The sequence below is a fragment of the Heliangelus exortis genome, chromosome 3 (assembly GCF_036169615.1).
Source record: "Heliangelus exortis chromosome 3, bHelExo1.hap1, whole genome shotgun sequence".
Taxonomy (NCBI): Eukaryota; Metazoa; Chordata; class Aves; order Apodiformes; family Trochilidae; genus Heliangelus; species Heliangelus exortis.
Window position 1 is genome coordinate 94693554 of NC_092424.1, and position 18601 is coordinate 94712154.

At 38.3% G+C, this 18601-nt stretch overlaps 1 protein-coding gene across 6 annotated transcripts in view; it reads left to right on the forward strand.

The window, feature by feature from the left end:
• The window catches only part of ERICH1 (glutamate rich 1), an 89181-nt gene that overhangs the window by 60808 nt on the left and 9772 nt on the right, over positions 1-18601 (forward strand). For 2 of the 6 annotated variants that reach the window (XM_071741793.1, XM_071741796.1), the window contains one exon: positions 754-948. In XM_071741793.1, coding sequence (XP_071597894.1) covers positions 754-948 — 195 coding nt within the window. Of the gene's footprint in view, positions 1-753; positions 949-5084; positions 5530-8909; positions 14610-18601 lie in introns of those variants that run through there. The other 4 variants (XR_011725400.1, XR_011725399.1, XM_071741795.1 and 1 more) reach the window with 4 other exon arrangements.

The window sequence follows — 18601 nt, forward strand, 5'->3', positions numbered from 1 at the left end:
TGACTAACTTTCTTGCTGGTCAAATCCCAGTTTATATATAGACATTATGTTGTTTACCTTTTGTAGTTGAGTGACTCTACTACTCCCCCTTTTTTTTTTTTTTAGATAGAATTGGAAGCCATTGTTTTTAGCACCATTGTTTTTAGCACCATTGTCAAATGGTCACATTGGATTATACTTCTTGTACGTATGTAAAAAAGATGAATTGGAAAAACCTGTTCTTCTCAGTTGGCTTGCTGGTGAAAAGCAGACAAGTTAAAAACATTGTAACTGGACTGGAAAAATGAATTTATGCTTTAATACTGAAGAAGCAATGCATGTCCTTCTCTGTTGTCTTGCATACTGTAATAATGTGTTTTGCAGTAATTCCACAGAGTTGTTCCTTGTCTCTAAATGTGTGTGTATTTTTATAACACGTAGTGTGGGGGAATTGGAAACAGCACTTTGGCCACAGTACAGTTTCTTCATCACACCTTTTTCCTGTGGTAATCTTGAAAATTTAGGTTCCTCCTGCATTCCTGTCTCTGTGAATCCAACGGTTCTTTTTACTTTTTGAACATGATACTTTCCTCTCTAACCATTTTTTTAACATTTAATGAAAAATGGGAGGAGCAGAGGAGCAGGCTGCTTTTAGTACCCAATATTTCGTTGTGAGTTGTACTCGTAAGGAAGATTCCGTCTTTGAAAAGAAATTATAACTAGGAAAACTCTTTGTTCAGTGTTTTTAATGTGGTTTTCCAATTGTTTTTCCAGGAAAATCAAAATGCATGGATTCTGCCGTGAATTCAGCAACTACCCAAGAGCTTTTACAGTGTCTTGAATTTCACACCATCTCTTCTTCAGATCTGACTATGCTACATCGGCTGAAATCCCTCATATTGCTACAGGATGTTGAGAGATTAAAAGATGCTTTGAAACAATTCCAAGAACAATCCATGATGCCTCCTGGTAGGTACCATTCCCTCCTGTTCATTCACCGATGTTCTTTTTTTGTGTGAATTAAAATTCATATTTGTCACAGATTTTTTTTAATGAAGAAGCTGTAAAAAATTACATAGTGGTAAATGTATACTTACAGAAGATTTGAAAATACAGTCATTTTCCCAGTTTCTTGTTCATTTACAATACAGAAAATTTTTGTACTTTGCAGCAACCATAGAATACAAGATGATTCAGGTTCTTAAAGCACTATTTTTAAATTATTAAATTCTACTATTTAATCATGTTTAAAGCATATTTTAAATACATTCTCTTTGCAGACTTTTTAAATTATAGTAATTAACCTGTTTGTCTTGGAGAGTTCAGGGGATCAGGCCCAGCCAGCATGGGTTTAGGAAAGGGAGGTCCTGCTTGACCAACCGGGTCTCATTGTTATGCCTAGGTGACCCACCTGGTGGATGAGGATAAAGCCTACGACACCATCTCTCTCATAGCATTCTCCTTGAGAAGCTGGCAGCTCATGGCACAGACACATATACTCTTTGTTGAGTTAAAAGCTGGCAATGTGGCAGGGCCCAGAGGGTTGTAGTCAGTGGAGATAAATCCAGTTGGACAGCAGGCACCAGTGGTGTTCCCCAGGGCTCAGTTTTAGAGCCAGTCCTGTTCAGTATCTTCATGAATGATCTAGATGAGGGGATTGAGGGCTTCCTCAGTAAGTTTGCAGATGATACCAAGTTGGGTGGGAGTGTTGATCTGCTTGAGGGAGGAAGGCTTTGCAGAGGGACCTGGACAGGAGGTTTAACAAGGCCAAGTGCCAGGTCCTGCACTTTGGCCACAACAATCCCATCCGCGTTGCAGGCTTAGGGGGGAGTGGCTGGAAAGCTGCCCAGCAGAAAAGAACTTAGGGGTACTGGTCCACAGCAGGCTGAATATGAGCCAGCAGTGTGCCCAGGTGGCCAAGAAGGCCAACAGCATCCTGGTTTGTATGAGAAGTAATGTGGCCAGCAGGAGAAGGGAAGTGATTGTGCCTCTCTACTTGGTGTTGATGAGACTGCACCTCATGTGCTGTGTTCAGTTTTGGGCCCTCAATACAAGACAGACATTGAGGTGCTGGGGAGAGTTCAGAGAAGGGCAACCAAGCTGGTGAAGGGTCTGGAAAGCAAGTCCTATGAGTAGAGGCTGAGGGATTAATTTTTACCTGCATAAGAATCCATAAAGCCCTTTATGTAATTTCTTCTTGGTCACCTACATGGCTTTTTTAACATGTGAATTTTGCATGCCAAAGTGTGATTTACAGTTTGAGTTTTTTTACTTTAAATATAAAGGTCTGGTTTACGTTTTCTAAAAAATATTGTTGATTATGTAAAAACATAAAGTCACTCTTTATATTAAATTAAACTATATTATAAGGTCATTCATAGAAAGAAAAATTATTCTGTTGCTAAATCTTTTCATCCCTGAGGCACAAGTCTGGTTTCATTCATTCTCCTCTCATTCTCAATATTAGCCCTTATAATTTTAGCAAAATTTCTTCTTGGGCAGTTAATAGTTCCTCAAGTGAATATGTGATCAGCATGTAGTCCATAGAAGGTATAATAATTCATTTTCCAAGTAGTCTTCTCTTAAGCACCCATTGTTACTTGTGATTAGTACTTTCATTTGAACATCAGCCAACTCTACAAGATGTGCTGAATTTTCTTGCACAGCAAAAGAGGGGTGGCTCTTCAGAGTATGTATCAATACATTCTATTTGTAATTCAGGAATTTTGGTGAATGAGAATATAGTTCTCTGAAAACTTACTTAGAGTTAGGCTTTTAATTATATTTTTCTTCATACGTTTTGCTCAAAAATAGGTCATCTTGCCCATGTTTTAAAAAATTTTAGATTTCATTCCAAATGAACAGGTAATAAAAGTTAAGATTTATTGCAAAAACTTGTCTCAGAAATTCAAGTTCTTGTTACAGAACTACAGGTTAGGGTTGTTCTGGAAGATAAAAATGTACACTACATCACTGAAATCTCAATTTTTTTACAAGTTTGCCTGATTATCTTTTTTTTCTGTTTTGTTTATTTTTACTGGTACATGATGTACAGGAAGAAAAGGTCATTCCGTACTAACATTATTGAAATAAATTTCTTAATTTTTCTTAATTTTATCAAGGGTGTATTATTTTTACAAAATAAGCCTATTTTATTCCCTGTAGTTCAAGAAGTAATATCTTAGCCCCTTTTTCAATGCCTCTGAGTCTACTTAAAATAATAATGGTTATGATGTTTGGTCAGTTTTATCTCTAATTCAAGGAATAAATTTGCTTTCCTTAGTAACTTATTACAGACCCTTTAGAGCAGAGCTACAAACCACTCGAAGTCTGCAGATCCCAAATTAGAAACCACAGGTTCAGGATTATGTTTTGGTATTTCCTTCACACCTCTTAGCATATTATTCAGATTGGGAATCATGGCTCAAACAGAATAAAAAAGAAATTATGAATAAAAACCATTCTGTTTTATCTTAATCTCTGAGATCCTAATATTTGCAGTCATATCAAAGAAAGGTCTAACAAGGTTGGTAGTAGGGTCTGAATAATTTTGCAGGAAGAGGAAATTGCTAGGAAGATTGAAACAGAATCAACATTAAAGTATTGATTTTAACCCTGAATTTAAATCAGAAAACATACTTGAACAAGAAACTCCCTGTGATTAAGAGGGACTATGGTGATTATGTCTAGTTGTCATTCTCCGTCAACCAACCTTCTACTTTGTGTCTCATGTTACTCCATAAAGTTACCTTTGACCTTGTATTTCAGCACTGAGGTCAGTCAAGAGTTTTTGTTTGAATATGACTATTAAAAGTGTCATCATTCTCAGACTGTAAAAAAGAACAAAATGTCTTACTAATATTTCCATTTTTCTGGTGATCTTTAACAAAAAGTACTTACGTGTATCTCAACTCTTCCATAAATGCAAGAGAATGTTTAGAAGTCCCATAGCCGTGGATTTCTGGTGATGGAGGCTTGGCTGTCAGAAGGTCAGTGTCCATGTGCACAAGGAAGCCAAACACCATCATGATCCTGCACAGTGCAGTGGGCAAAGAGGAGCTGTGACTGGAAGTCACCCTTCATTTGCTGGTTAGAAACTGTAGCTTTTGAAATGAGCTTTTGAAATGGGCTACTTAATTCCCATTTCACATCAATTATTAAAGCATAGGTGATTGCCTAATTAAAAAAAAATAAACTAGTTCCTAATTTATGAACTCCTTCTGCTTCTACTCATCATCTTCATTCCATCTATCTATTAACATTTTCCCTTTGTTGCTTAGTATCAAGTCTCAAATATACTCTTCCCTTGTTGCCCAGGAAATTATTACTCACAGAAGAGCTAGAAACTTCTTTTAACTGCCTTTTTTTTTTTTTTGCAGAGTTGTCCTTTACATATGTCTCTATTGCAGGGGGTGGAGTGGGTACATTTTACAAACCAGAATACAGTTACTGTGTGCCAATAGTGCACAGGCTGGATATACAGAGGCCCTAAAATGATTAAATTTAACTTTTTGTGGGGTTTTTTTTGAATTAACATTCAAAGAAAGGGAAATAAAATGTGAAACCTATATTAGCATAGCATTATAGAAATGTGATATTGATAAGTTCTGTAGAAAGTCCTGTTGTTAAAAATAAATGAAATCACATAGGTAGTCTCTGAATTATGACAGAAGCCATGACATTTTAATGCAGCTGTCTGTACAAGAGAACTCATTCTCAACTGGGACTTCTAGGTGCTACTGTAAGATAAATAATAATGTGTGAAATTACTCTCCAGCTAGAAAGAAGTAGAGAAGTGCATTTTTAGCCTTACTGATCTTTTTAGCCTTACTGATTTTGATCTTTTTTTCTGAATTATTGGATCATAACAAAGAGGACATATAGAACTAAAATTGTTTCTCATACAAGTGAACTGACCTCCTAAAAGAAAATGCACCTGTGTATCTAGAAATTCATATGTATTAGTCTTCAAGCTCTGATATCTGCACTGGTTTTACTTAAATGCTGATACCAAATGGAAAGAGATGTTTGTGTAAGTCTTTTTCTTCAACATTCATGTCTAGAGATATTTTAGGAGGAATGTGTATGTTTTTCTTTTGTTTCAGATCATACCAAGGTAGTCACTTCTCTGTTTTACTACTGGATTACAGATATCCTTCCTGTGAAGAACAGGAAATAAAGCCTTGCCTGTGTCCATATGCCCAGGATTAAAATTTAATATACAAACTCTTAAGCAAGTATCAGTTGTTCAGGAAGAGCAGTGTCAATATGCATTCTATACCTTCAGGTAAATGAATTATTGTTCTGTATTACAAATTCAAGAAGGCAACAAACAAGGTATAAACTACATGTATTTGTATACATATTTTGTATTTGGTGGTTCAAGAATATTCGTATGCTGTGTGGCCTGAGTCTTTAGCTGGAGTGGTATGTATAGTTCACTTTAGGACGAGAGATTTATATGGAATGATAAAGTCTGTATCAAGCACTTTGTTTAAGAAGTATTTTTGTTGTTGTTTATAAATCGATGGTACCTTTCTGGAAGTTTAATTTCTTGACTTTTCTTGTTTATCTGACATACCTGCTTACCTGAAAACCAGAGATATATTTTTATATTTAAATCTAAGCAACAGTACATTTGAGAAGTGTATAGTGTATTTCTGCTGACTAAACAACTGATTTATGGAAATAGATACCTATCTACATGTGGGTCCTGTAGGTACTGTTTGGAGCTATGCAGAAACTTCGATGGTATATTCAGAACTATTCCATGACCCAGCCTGTTACAGTTTTGGGGCTTCACTCACTGCAGCATAATGGGACTGAGTTCACTGACTGAACTTTCTGCAACTTAATTTATCCATGTGTAGGTGATACAGTAAGTATATGTAGTTGTAAAATATTTTGGAATCCTGAAGAAATACATGCTGCAGAAGTTAGAGGCTCTTCTCTCAGCTGAGTCCTTCGCCTGACAGGTGACACAGGGCAAAGCATTCCTCACATCTTAGAGTGTTAATTTCCTTATCAGCAGGACATCAGGGGCAACATATGTATCTCCTCCAACATGTGCTTGCAGATATATTACTGACAAGACTGTATAAACTTTGTTGGGGTTGGTTTTTTTTTGCTTTGTTTTTTGTTATATTGCCTGATATATCCTGTTGCAAGGCAGTGTTTTTAGTGATGCTCAAAAATGCGTAATAAAAATACAATCATGCCTCTTTCTCATTAATTGAACAAATTAAAAGGGATTCAGTGACATGCCAAAGGATTGCAGGTGCAGAAAAAATGGTCTTACAGCTAAGACAGCTGTATGCAGCTCTGCAGAACTTGAGTTAGGTCTGTATCTGCAAGGAAAGGTCTCTAAAATCAGACTTTGCAGAGGGGGGACTTAACGTTGTGTTCCCTGTTTTAATGCTCCTGATTTATTAACACATAGGTACTGAATTGTAGCTGTGACCATTCACAGAGAAGCTCTTTGCCTCAGTCTCACATCTGGAGAATGAAGAAAGCATCACTTGAACATGAAGCATCTACATACTCTATTGACAGAGTTCACAGGAAATTAGTCACTACATCTTTACATTCAGGTTTGAATGTTGTGAAGTGAATGAAGCCTAGGAACTGCACAAACAGGGTATACAGCAACTGATATGATAAGCATCGTCTGTCCTAGACACTGAATATGAAAGACTAAATGGAGTCATGTAATTAAAGACAGTATTTTGAAACACAGGTTCAAACCAGGTGAAATTAGGACCACACAAACAGCTGTAGTGCCTGCATTTCCTGACACTGGAGTGACTCTGCTGAGGGATGTTAGTAGACTACTGCCTTGGATAGACCCTAGGACCTGAAAAATTCCTCTTCCTTATCCTCTGGATCCCAGGCTGGTTCTCACCTTTCTGACTACACAGGCTGCCACAGACAAAGAATTCAATACCTGTAACGCCTCCCCTGAGTAGCCCTGCCAGGACTCACATAACACAAAAGTATCATCATCTTATCTTCTAATTGGTATTGAAGTTCATGAGTGAAAACACATACGCCCTTCCCTTCCTAGATTTACAAGCATATCTCCATGCCCAGATGCCTTTAATACCAGCACAGGCCCCCAGCCTCTCTACATCCCTGCCTGGATCCTGGGCTCTCTTGCCTGCTCTAAGGTCTCCTTTTCACCAGCCTGACACACACTATCACATGTTCACATACTGCTCTCACTTATCTCACAGCTTTGTTTAATGCCTTGATTTCCCTTCTTTATTATTTCCATTTCAGTGCTTGCCCATTTCTCATTAATATCAAAGTGATTTTTAAAATGACACTGAATTCTTAATAGCTTCATACAGAGGAGCAGTCCATTTCTCTCCTGCCAAACAGAAATGTTTTGTACTGTCAGTAGTCTGATCTCAGAATGCAAGTAAAATTTCTCAGATCAAAAATGTGTGTTGCTTGAAAAAGGTAATAAAGGGAGAAGATTGCTTTCAATCTCTCTTTTTTCCTTCACTTTCACCACTGTAAGAGCCTTATATTCTGTGCAGAAATCAGCTGATCCTAACAAAGCAAGCCTGGGAACAGTTTCAGGACATAGCTAGTTAAGAGTCAGTGATATCTGATGTCTTTGTAAATGACCTGTGATAGGATCTTGAATCTGCCACTTATCAAACCTGCCACTATTACACTAACAGGGATTATAAAGAGTAAAGTAGAATCTGAGATATTGGAGAGTTTTGAAAATGTGGACCAGTTTCAGGCAGGTAAATTATAGATTGTCACTGAAGATAAATGCAAAAGCGTAAGAGTGTATTTGTTTCTGAAACAAACATGACAGACAACTGTGTGCTGAACTGCAGTTTGCTTCAGGACACTTAAGAGCAATTCATGAGAGAATGCAGCAGAAAGTTTAAAAGCAGAGAAAATGGACAGTGCTCTACCTGTAATAATACCACTTAGTCAATGTACTGAAAATGGCAGGGGGGAAGGATTGTTTAGTTCCACGTTTAACATCCTGTTTACAGTCAAAAAGATTTCATACACCACCGTTGTAATACTTGGTCACTTTCTTGTGCTTCTTCTCTAGAAGAAATGCTGAATGTTCCGACACGTTTTTTGATTTATTTAAAAAGAGTATAACCAACATGGCTGGGGTATAAAAATTGAAAATTTTAAATTAATATCTACCAGTGAAGACAGTGTATTTTACATTTCACCATACATGGCTCCTTCAGCATCACAATGAAACATTTATCACTTTGGACTCTCTTTCTAAACTCATAAATAGCAAAGGAGATGGCCTTGGATTTTTGCTTCTCCCACATCATTCAGTCTAATAAATGTGCAGTATTGGGGAATTTCTGATGCATGGAAGATTTTTTCTAGATTACACATCAGAGAACTTGAGACTTAACTGTAAATACACTATTATAAGCATATTTCAAACTTCTGGGAAGTTAAAACTTTGAAATTTTAAAACCAACTCCAACATTGGGAAGAATTTAAGGATGAACTAGAAAATAGCTACATGTGGCTTCAGGAGTTGCTTTCTAGTTTGCACAATTAAACTTTATACAGTAAGGAAGGAAGAGCAGCACAGTGTGAGAGAAATTGAGTAGGTGGTGTTCTCTTCCGTAGGCGCTGTGTGCAAGGAAGACCACAGAGGCTGAAGTGGTTTTGGGCAGCCTTAGTAGTGATAGCTGATCACTACACTTGTATGCAAGGGTAACAGTTCAAAGCCATTATCTCTGCATATTGGTACATGATTTATTTTTAAAATTGCCTGTGAGACCTTATTTCTTCTTTTTTGCGGTTATGTAGTGGGCGAATCAACCTCTACTGTTACAGGTTTTTACTGCTTCTTAAGTGATGCAATATTTTATATAGTACTTTACAATTATGTAGTTATCAATTCCTTAATGTGTTTCCTATGACAGCTGGCTTTTCTCCCCTGCATCAGTGCAGAGAGGTGTGCTACTCAGGCTGAATTTCTGAAATGACTTCTGGAAAAAAAAAGACTTAAAAAAAAAAGAGACAAGAAAGGAAAAAAGTGGTGAGTGGCAGCATTAAGGAAGAAAATTCTTAAACTGTCTTTTACCAAAGGAAACATACTTTATGCAGTAATACCTGGTTTATCATAAAGCCAGTCCCCAGACAGAGAGTGGAAAGTGGTGTGTGTTGTGCTTGTACAGGATGCCACACATTAAGTATATAAAAAAGAGTGGTAGTGAAAAGGCCAGCAAACTGAGCTTGGGAAAATGTATTATATATAATATTTAGGCCAACCTCTGGTTATTACTATGTTGGGTTTGTGATTAATTGCTTCAGCCCTAGATTGGACCTAAAGAAGACTGCACTGCACATGTTTATGCATCTAATTTGGCTTCACTGTTACCAACTTTTTCCTCTTTAAAAACTAAATTTTTAAATAAATAGGTTTGTGCTGAACTAAGTCATGGTGGAAAAATGCTACATAAGTATAAAGAAGAAACAGAAATTTACAAATGCTGCATATTTTTCCTTTCTCTAACTCTCAATGAAAAAAACCCTCTGTATATTCCGTCATTATTTGAAAAGAGATATGCACAATAGTCAAAGTCCAATATATAGCTTTAATAAGGAAGTTTTCACAATTGAGTACCTTTGTAGAAAAAATAGTCCATAGTAATTTTTATGGACTGTAAAATTTACATTTGTAAAATGTACAAGGGAGCTGTAGTTCTCTTTCATATTATTACTGCATAGCTACATTCTGGTTTAAGACACATAATTTAAAAAAAATGTTACCTAAGACTAAAGAGGACTGCATAAAAATGGAGAAGGACTGAATCTGTAGTTCAGTATCTTCTTTTCTGTTGCATGATGTAGAGGCTGTTTTTTTCACTTCCAAGATCTTTGTCAAGTCTCCTCAGTCCCACAGTCTGTGCACAGATGATTCCTCCTCTCAGCCTCTGGTACTAGCATCCATCATCCACTTGTTGAATTTTCAGATTAACATATTTCTGCTTTTTCTTACAGAGCCTTTCACAGCTCTCCACAGAGCAGTCTTTCATTTTAAAGAGTTTCTTTCAAAACTTTTCTTTGCCATGATGCTGCCCAAACGCTTGGCAACACCTAGGTCAGTGGTGTGCTAAGACAACTGCCTACTGTGCTGACTAATACTGCCTGGGTACTCCCACATCAATCTGCCTATTTTCTCATCTGTTTTTTCCTTTTTTAAACTAGTAGCAGTTTGATTCAATGATTGGCCTGTTGCATATGAGCACCCAGCACAGTGAATTTCTGTTGCTTCTGAGGTGCCAGTGTGGACCTTACAAAGAAATAATTCATTTGCTGCATCTGACAAAGGGACAGGGAGGTACGGGTTGCATGACCAAAACACTGCCCACTCATGGTGCTGGTCTGGCAGTAGCAAACTCCTTAACTTGGACATGGCTGCCACACTTCTCCACCTTCCTTGCTGCTTTCCTGTCTTTCCTTGCCCGGGTGTGGTTGAAGGGAGAAGAGTAAGGAGCAGTTGTACAGCTTTGATTGGAACGTACCCAGCACAAGCTGAGGAGGTGCTTTTCCTTCTCTGCTCTTCCTCTTGTTCCATTTGTGCAATCCCATGTCTCAGATAGGCTCAGAAAAAAGCTTGCTATGTGATTGATTCCTCTTCCCAGTAACACTATTGAAGTGAAAGCAAATACAAATGCACAGAGGAGTACCTATTGCTTGGAATATCAAGCTGGTTACTCATTACCTGTGTTTTAGAGAGTGAATCAATAACACATATATTTTCTCAGCATCAGGAAGTAATCACCAAACTCTGTAGGTATAATAATAGCCATTTGAGCAGGCTGGCATGTGAGAGCTTAAAATGAAGGTCATGCTCAAAACTGATTGGAATTCAGGGAAAGCATCTTAGCTCATTACCATTACTATAGTGCTGTATTCTACTTACACTGGTAAACAGTTTAAAATACTTGACATGTTATTCAATTAAATCTGTGATTGCTAACTGACAGACCAAAGTGCATTGATTTTTCCAACCACATTACACTAAGTACATGGCACAGTGTTTCATTAACCTGTCTGCTTAACCCTTTCACATTAATTCAATTACCCAGTGTAAAATAAATGTGTAAAATATTAAATAACTCTAAACTTATAAATTAGAAGGCGTTGCAAGAATATATTAATCTATCAAGATTTATGACTGGATGATTTACAATCTTCTGCATCCCATGTTTTTATCCAGATGGCAAAAGTCACTCAGAATGTTTTTTCTCCATACTTCCTCAGTTAATACTGATAGATTCTTAGAGGGTAAGACTGAAAAAGGACATGAGATTATCTTCTCTGAGCCCATCTAGATCACTGGTCATAAATTTTCCTTTTAGTTCAGGTGAAGATCAGTAACTTCAGTCTGAAAAAGCACAATTTGTGGTTCTTGCTAAAGTAAGTCTTCTGTAGAGACAGGCTTGTCAGTTATTTCAGTAAATCACTCTCATATAGTTAGAAACATGTGCCTTATTTTAAATTTGGCTTTGTCTATATTTAACTTTCAGCCATTAGTTCTTGGTATGACTTTCTTCACTAGATTAGGTAGTCCCTCACTAGCAACTCTTTTCTGTCTGTGAATGTTCTTAAATGTCAGACTTTCAATCTTTCAGAGTCCAAACTGCAGGCACTGTATCAAAAAAAGCTGTGGTAAATTATGTTTAAGGGGAAGCAGAATAATTGAAAAGCATTCAAAGCAACTAGCTTCTCAAATTTATCTTACTTGTTTTCTTTTTTTTGCTCTATGAGGAATGATTTGCATTTGTTAAGGATTGTTGAGAAACATTCCTTATTTTTAAACATCAGAGGAAAGTTTGTATCTTTCTTTTCCTGCAAGGTGTCATCCACAACTTTACTATGAAGGCATCCAGTGTATGCCTGTAGACACAAAAACTTAGCTGACTGTTGTGTTTCCAGAAGTCTGATGACCATCTGCTTTCTCCATAATTTTCAAGGCCTTGCCCTGTTTCATTTGAATGAAAAGCTGTCCCAAACTACTCTGCTGGTACTGTAGGATGAGAACCTGAACGTGGCAAATCCTGGGAAGCAGCTGGTGACAGTGACTTACCAAGGTGGTGTTAACAGGAGGGAAGGAGAAAGGGAGCTACTTGAGTGTAGTGTTTACCTTGTGAGTTGCAATGGTGATTTGCAGACCTGTTCTACTGTGTGCTCAGCAAAATTTTCATAGATAACCCAAGACCTGCACTTTCAAATGAGATGGGGAAAATTTGGGAGATGGAAGTCACAAAGATGAGGTGCTATTGAGCAAAAGGATACTTAGTCTTTTGAATAGTAACTGTCTCAACTTTGATGCAGCTCCAGTTGTCCACAGATGATCCAAATAATAGGAACTACTGGGATCTACAAATCCTAGAAGCTTTCTACTGCAGTCTCTTGTATAGTATTTTATTTAAAGTCAACCACAGAACTTCAGAAAAGAACCTCATAATACTACAAAACCCATAGAACCATCTGTTAGAAATCTGAACTAGGCCGGTCCTTGTCACCTGTGTTTTTTGTTGTTATTGAACTGAGTCCCTAAATGGTTGTTATTCTTTGTGATATCCAGGATAAGCAAATAATCTGAAAAATTTGCCCAGTAAAAGCCTTCTGTCAGTGGTTGCTCTTCCTTCTCTGGGTTCAAATCCGAGTCCATGAATCTGAATAATATCTCCGTGCATGGAATGGTGTTCTTGCATTCCCATTATGCCCTGCAGGGATATTTATTCCCTTTCCCAATCTGGCAGCCCATGCTTGTGAGCAGGAGTCATCACAACAGAGCACGCTGTTCTGGGGTGTGCTCTAAGGCAGCGGAAATGAATGCAGTCCAATTCTCAGCTCAGGAGAACTGTGCACCAGGATATTAACTGTACAACTGGCAATACTGCTTTGGTGGAGAGTCTTCCTCCAGGCACTCACAAGACAGATGGCTTTATCAGTACACAGCCACTCACCTCTGCGTTGCAAAGAGAAGAAATACAAACATCTGACTATCTTTGCTATGCAATTTTACTGCTGTCTGAAATTAAAGCACTCTCCCTTGGTTGTGCTTTGCATTTTTACAGTGACTGACAATTTTTTTTCCCACGATGCTACACACAAACTTCCATCAGGTTTTTAATGCTCACATTAATATATGACACTAAGTTAACAAAGACGAATGCTTTAAACTGTAGGGAACCAAGGAAAGGAAATTTCTGCATAATCTGGGTAACTGGACACTTCCTGTAGACCATTATCCCTGATAGGGAAGTATTTCTGTATAAAAGCTCATAGGGATGAACTGATATGCACCTCATGGAAAGTCTTTGTAGAGCCCATAAAAAGGGCAGTTTCCAGTCTGCAATCCATTAGTCCTACTTATCCTGAACTGACCTGTGCATCAATCTTTGGAGTGGTATGAGCCAAGGATTGAAGCAGGGTGTTTCTCATACCTGTCTTGGGCTCACATTGAGTGGTAATACATGAACACATCTCTCAAACTGGAGTCAGTTTTCCATCAGAGTCAAAAGCTGGTCTGAGCTAAACTTTAAGATGAAGCACCTAGGACATGTGCACCCCCCATCTATTGTAGTACCTGTGCTCCAGTTTCCAAATAAATTTGACACAAACTTCCCATAAGTGAGAGGTAAGACTGAACCATGCTTAACTAGTAGTACCACCTTGCTATCGGGGAAAAACACTTGGCTGAGATTTCTATAAGCAATGAAATGGGAGGAGTTTGCAATCAGATCTTGAAGTAACTTCAAGGTGGGACAGTCTGTCACAGCAGCTCCTCACTCACAGGGGATCCATGCACTGAAAGCAGTCTGTCCACTTCAAAACTGGAGAAGTCTATGTCCGATAATCAATAAAAAACTTGTTGACAAGGTTATGATGCAGGAAGGAGGTTAAAAAAACTTGAAGCATTTTTTTTCTTTATATTTTGGGGGGGTAGGGGAGGGTGAGTCATTATGCATTTCCTGCCTTGAAGCAAGTACAGGAAGATGGAAGGAAGCCCTCTCTCTCACTCTGAGTGAGGAAATAAAATCCCAACAGTTTGTATTTCTAACCTCCATTTGTCTGCACATCTGGGAAGACCCTGACAGTTATATGAGAGGGTGAAGATGACATGTAGAGGAAGTAAGGAAACCAAGAAGAAGAATAAAAGGGTACATCCAATGAGTAGTCCTGTTTGCTCTTCATAAAGAAACTTTTCCTACTTTTTGCTATACTGTTATACCCTTTCTCCCCTTTCCTGTATCTTTTTTGACTGTGCGTCATCTATATGGAGATGGGAGGACTAAAGCTGCCTACATTTTTAAAAATACAGTTTCGATGCGGTTTTTGAAGTGTACTTTGATTTGTGCTTTAGCCCTTTCCAAATAATTTTGGTTGCTTCTTTCACCCCTCACCGGTTACTGAGATGACATCATCATAGAACTGTTATTTCATTCCTGAACAGTCCTTATCAGTTTATGTAATTATGTTCTTTTCCCTACATGAATTTCATCTGCTGTTTTATCACAAGTTGTTCATGGCCATAGCTCTCTTCTGCAGCTCTGCATAGTCAGCTTTCGATTTAATTCCCCGTAATAAATGTAGTGGAATCAGCAGACTGTGTTCCCCCATTATTTATCACCTTTTCCAGGTCACTTAGGACTTTGCTGAGCAGCACAGGTCTTGGCACTAAGTCCTCTAGGATTGCCTTGGTGATTTTGTTCCAGTGGAAAAACCCTGAATTCCTACTTTTCTTTCCTATTTTTTAATTACTTATTACTTTGAATTAGGATCTTAGATTATGAGACTTGCCTTTCAAGAGGTTGTTTGGTTTTGGGGTTTTTTTGCAACACATTTTAAAAATGCACTTTATTAGTGTCCTTCTCTACTTATTTGTTGATTCCTGAAAAAAATGTCAATAGGCTTGTGAAGCGTGTCTTGCCCTTACAGAGGCTTAATGACATGCTTCCCAATATATGTTTCCATATTTCTTCTCATTCTGTTCCTTGCAGTGGTCCCTGCTGACTTCCTGGAAGAGGTAATCAGGTTCACTGGTCTGTAGTTCCTTAGATCCCCCCTGGGACCCTTTGTAAAAATTAGCTATTTCACCACCTTCCCTGGCTCTGAGACAATTCCCAGGGAGAGGTTACACACCACAGGGTGCAGTTGTTGTTTCATCCTTTGGTTGGTTTAGAGCTCTTAGGTGAATACCATCAGGTCCTAGTGAGCTCCTAGTGTTTTGCCATGGGAAATACAACTCCATGCTAAGTCCAGTGCATCATGCTTAAGTGCAAATGTTCACCTTTGATTCATTTTCCCATTTTCCACTCCTAGGCAATATGAAGTCCATTTCGATCATTTCTGCTTGACCTCACAATTAGACAGTTACAAAATTTTTACCAGAATAACAGCGACGTAATAAAAAAATAAATGTTCTAGAAACACTATTCTTGATTAATGTATTCTTCCTGTTTTATTTCTGCATAGATTGCTTTGCCCTCTTCTTTTGAAGTTGTTGAAAGAATATTCTAGTGTTCATCTAGAGAGTTCACAACAGAAGATGTGTACCTTTAGGCAGGATTATGCCTAGAAATAGATTCTTAATCATGTTAAATAGCCACAATTGTGCTGGCACAATGTCTTGCCAGAAGTCTCCTTAAGGGATTAGAACATTTAAGTAGGAATACAGATAGTAAGGGATGGGAACCCTGTGTAATTGGCAATATGAAAGCAATTACAAGGAAACAAAACAAGGGGACGTCAGAAAGTGCTAGAGCAGAAATTCAATGAGCAAGGTTCCCATTAAAGCTGTGTAATTTAAATTAAAGCTTTGAGGCATTTTCTATCATACCTGGGGGGCTCCAGTAATTTATATCTTTCTATACTGCAGCATGAAGTCTTACAAGACAATTTACAGACCTTTTGTGTTTTGGGTGGACTAATTCATTTACCTGTTACACTGGAAATGCACAGCATACAGCAATATATATATGTATTCAGGCCTTTATATTTGCAAGGATGGATCACAGCATTTACAGTTTCTAAACCCTTTTTGCATGTTATAGAGCTACATATCCATTACTGCTAAAATTAAGTAACTTTCCTAACAGACCACTTAGGAATTCCTCAGTACCCTTCAGGTACCCTACAGTTGCATATGCAGGAATGGAAATCTTTTTTTTTCTACTAATTGATAAGAGCTCCAAATTAATTTCAACTGTGACCACCTGCAGAACAAGCTCCAGCCCTTCCAAAAGAATATTCTGCAGGTGTGTTTAGAAGGTGGCTCAGTTGCTTTGAAGTGTAAACCTTAAAGTTCAGGGGTTTTAAAAAGATTAAGAAAAAGACCATCAAACTGTCTTTGTAGGATTCATGACTCAAAATTTAAAAAGACATATGGAATATTGTAACCCACACATTTTGACAATCTGAAAAATTTTTTGGAAGAAAACAGAGAGGTAGCAGTGAAATGATTGACTGAAGTTGTGTATTTCTGTTATAAATCAGTCCTTTAGAATTTGAAGCAAAATTGATACTTTGAATGTATCTATATTAACTTCTCAGAATGAATCCTTTTCCATTCTAGGGTCCTGGTAAACTCCCTAAACATCCATATATGGGGCAATTTTTTCGTACTGTGGCTGTGTTCTGAAAAAAAAAAATGCCCCTAGCTATAGAAAAGCAGAGAATACTGTATGCAAGGGTCTTTCTTGTACATAAAATATACATCAGTTCTTTGCAAGCCTCCCAGTCTTTTAAAGGCACCACAGGAGACCTCGTGGCCTTCTGTCCTCTCTGCCATACCCAAATACCTGCAGTTCCAGAATTACATCTCAGGAGGCTCCTTCTTAAGCTCTCTCATTTGTGTTATTCACAGTGAAGATTTGTCATGTGTGTAACAGGGTTGCAATGTGGGATGCAGAGGAGGAAGAACCCTGCTCTGTAGTTAAAAAAGCATTTGCTTGTTTTCATGAGTAAGCAATTTCACAGCAGCATGATCTGTCCAGCTTTTTACAAAAAAGTAGTTCAAATTCAAAAGGCTCTGGGCTGTGTGGGTTATTCACATTGGATCCTATGCAGGTCAGTGTCTCTATACACTGTATCAGGCTGCAAAAGATATCTGAGGTGTCATGATGGAACTTCTCCTTATCTGGGATGCTCTGCAGATGAAGTAAGAGAGGCCCATGAGGATATGGAGTCACCTTTTTTTCTCATCAGCCACAGAACTAGCAAAGGACACAATGGGAAGAGTTCTCATCACAAATTATAATATAATTTCTCAAATCAACTCTCACAGTTCAAAACACCCACTGGGGACTGGCTAGCCAAGAACACATGTTCAGCTGGCACAGAAGCCTCTGTCTGGTAGTTGTCTTGATGTAGGTACCCATCTTAGTGGCCTTGGGGAAGCAGAGCAGGGAGAGAGGATATGCCTTACTCCTTAACCAGCTCACCCCCTGTGTTCCTTCTCTTCTTAACTGGAAGGAAATTACAGGGTGTTCACAGGAAAAAGCCTAACATCTTGTTTCTTAGCAAAGTAGCAGCCATTATATGTTACCCATGTAGAGCAACAAATAATACACTGTCTTGGATTAATAGCAGCTAATTGCCATATGCAATTACAGGAGTTGATGTGTTCTTGAGTATTGATGTGTCTCACAAGTCAGATATTTCTGTCTCCATATATATCCATAATGTGCCACAGGCTTCTCTAGTAAGATCAGCAGTGCCTTTTTAGCTGAAAAATGGTGTTAAATTATGATACCTATGTTCTTCACAGTCAGGTTTGCATTGCTTGTCCTTCCATTGTGCTGCCTTGCTGCAGTAGCTGCTACATGCTCTGAATCCTGGGATCATGGTGAGACAGTGCAGTACACTTGTGAGAAAAGGGGAGCTTGATTACCAACTGTTTTCCAGGGTTAAATGGGATGCTGGATCTCTACTGAAAGTCTGTCCACTGCCTGCCAGATGTCAGCCTTCCTAGAATAATTATGTAATGAAATAGTTCCACCAGTATGTACCCAGCTAATTCCCAGGCCAATGAGAGCAGTCCATACTGTTCCAGCTTCTCTGGTAGCTTATTGTACTTGTTGATTTCTGAAACAGCCTCAAACGGAGCAAGGCATAAAGCTTTCCTCAGAAATGACAGCCATTGTTCTCCTGTGCATTTTAATCACTTAAACCAATTTCTGGGAGTGGTATCGACAGAAGACACAACAGGGAGGTACTTGTGGTGCGATGTCACTTGCACAGCAAGCAGGCAAACTTCTCCCAGTCTGTGTCTGCTAGAACAGTTTTCTGCTCCAGTCCAACACAGATTCTGCAAAGTTACACGAATCACTAAGGCAGACCCAAATGTCAGAGTTGTCAGTCGTTACTGTGAGTGTAATGTCACCTTTTTGAAAGGTGGTACTTCCATTAAGGTCTTCAGACCTGCAAGACCTTGCACAGGTCTCTCTGTTAATGCTCATTCTTGGTCTGGGGTTGTTTGTGGGGTTTTGCATTTTGGTGGGGTTTTGTGGGAAATCTGCAGAGGCTTAAGGACGACACGTAGTCACCAATATGGTTAAAGTGAAGTCGTTTATTAACAATTCACCCTCGCTTTATA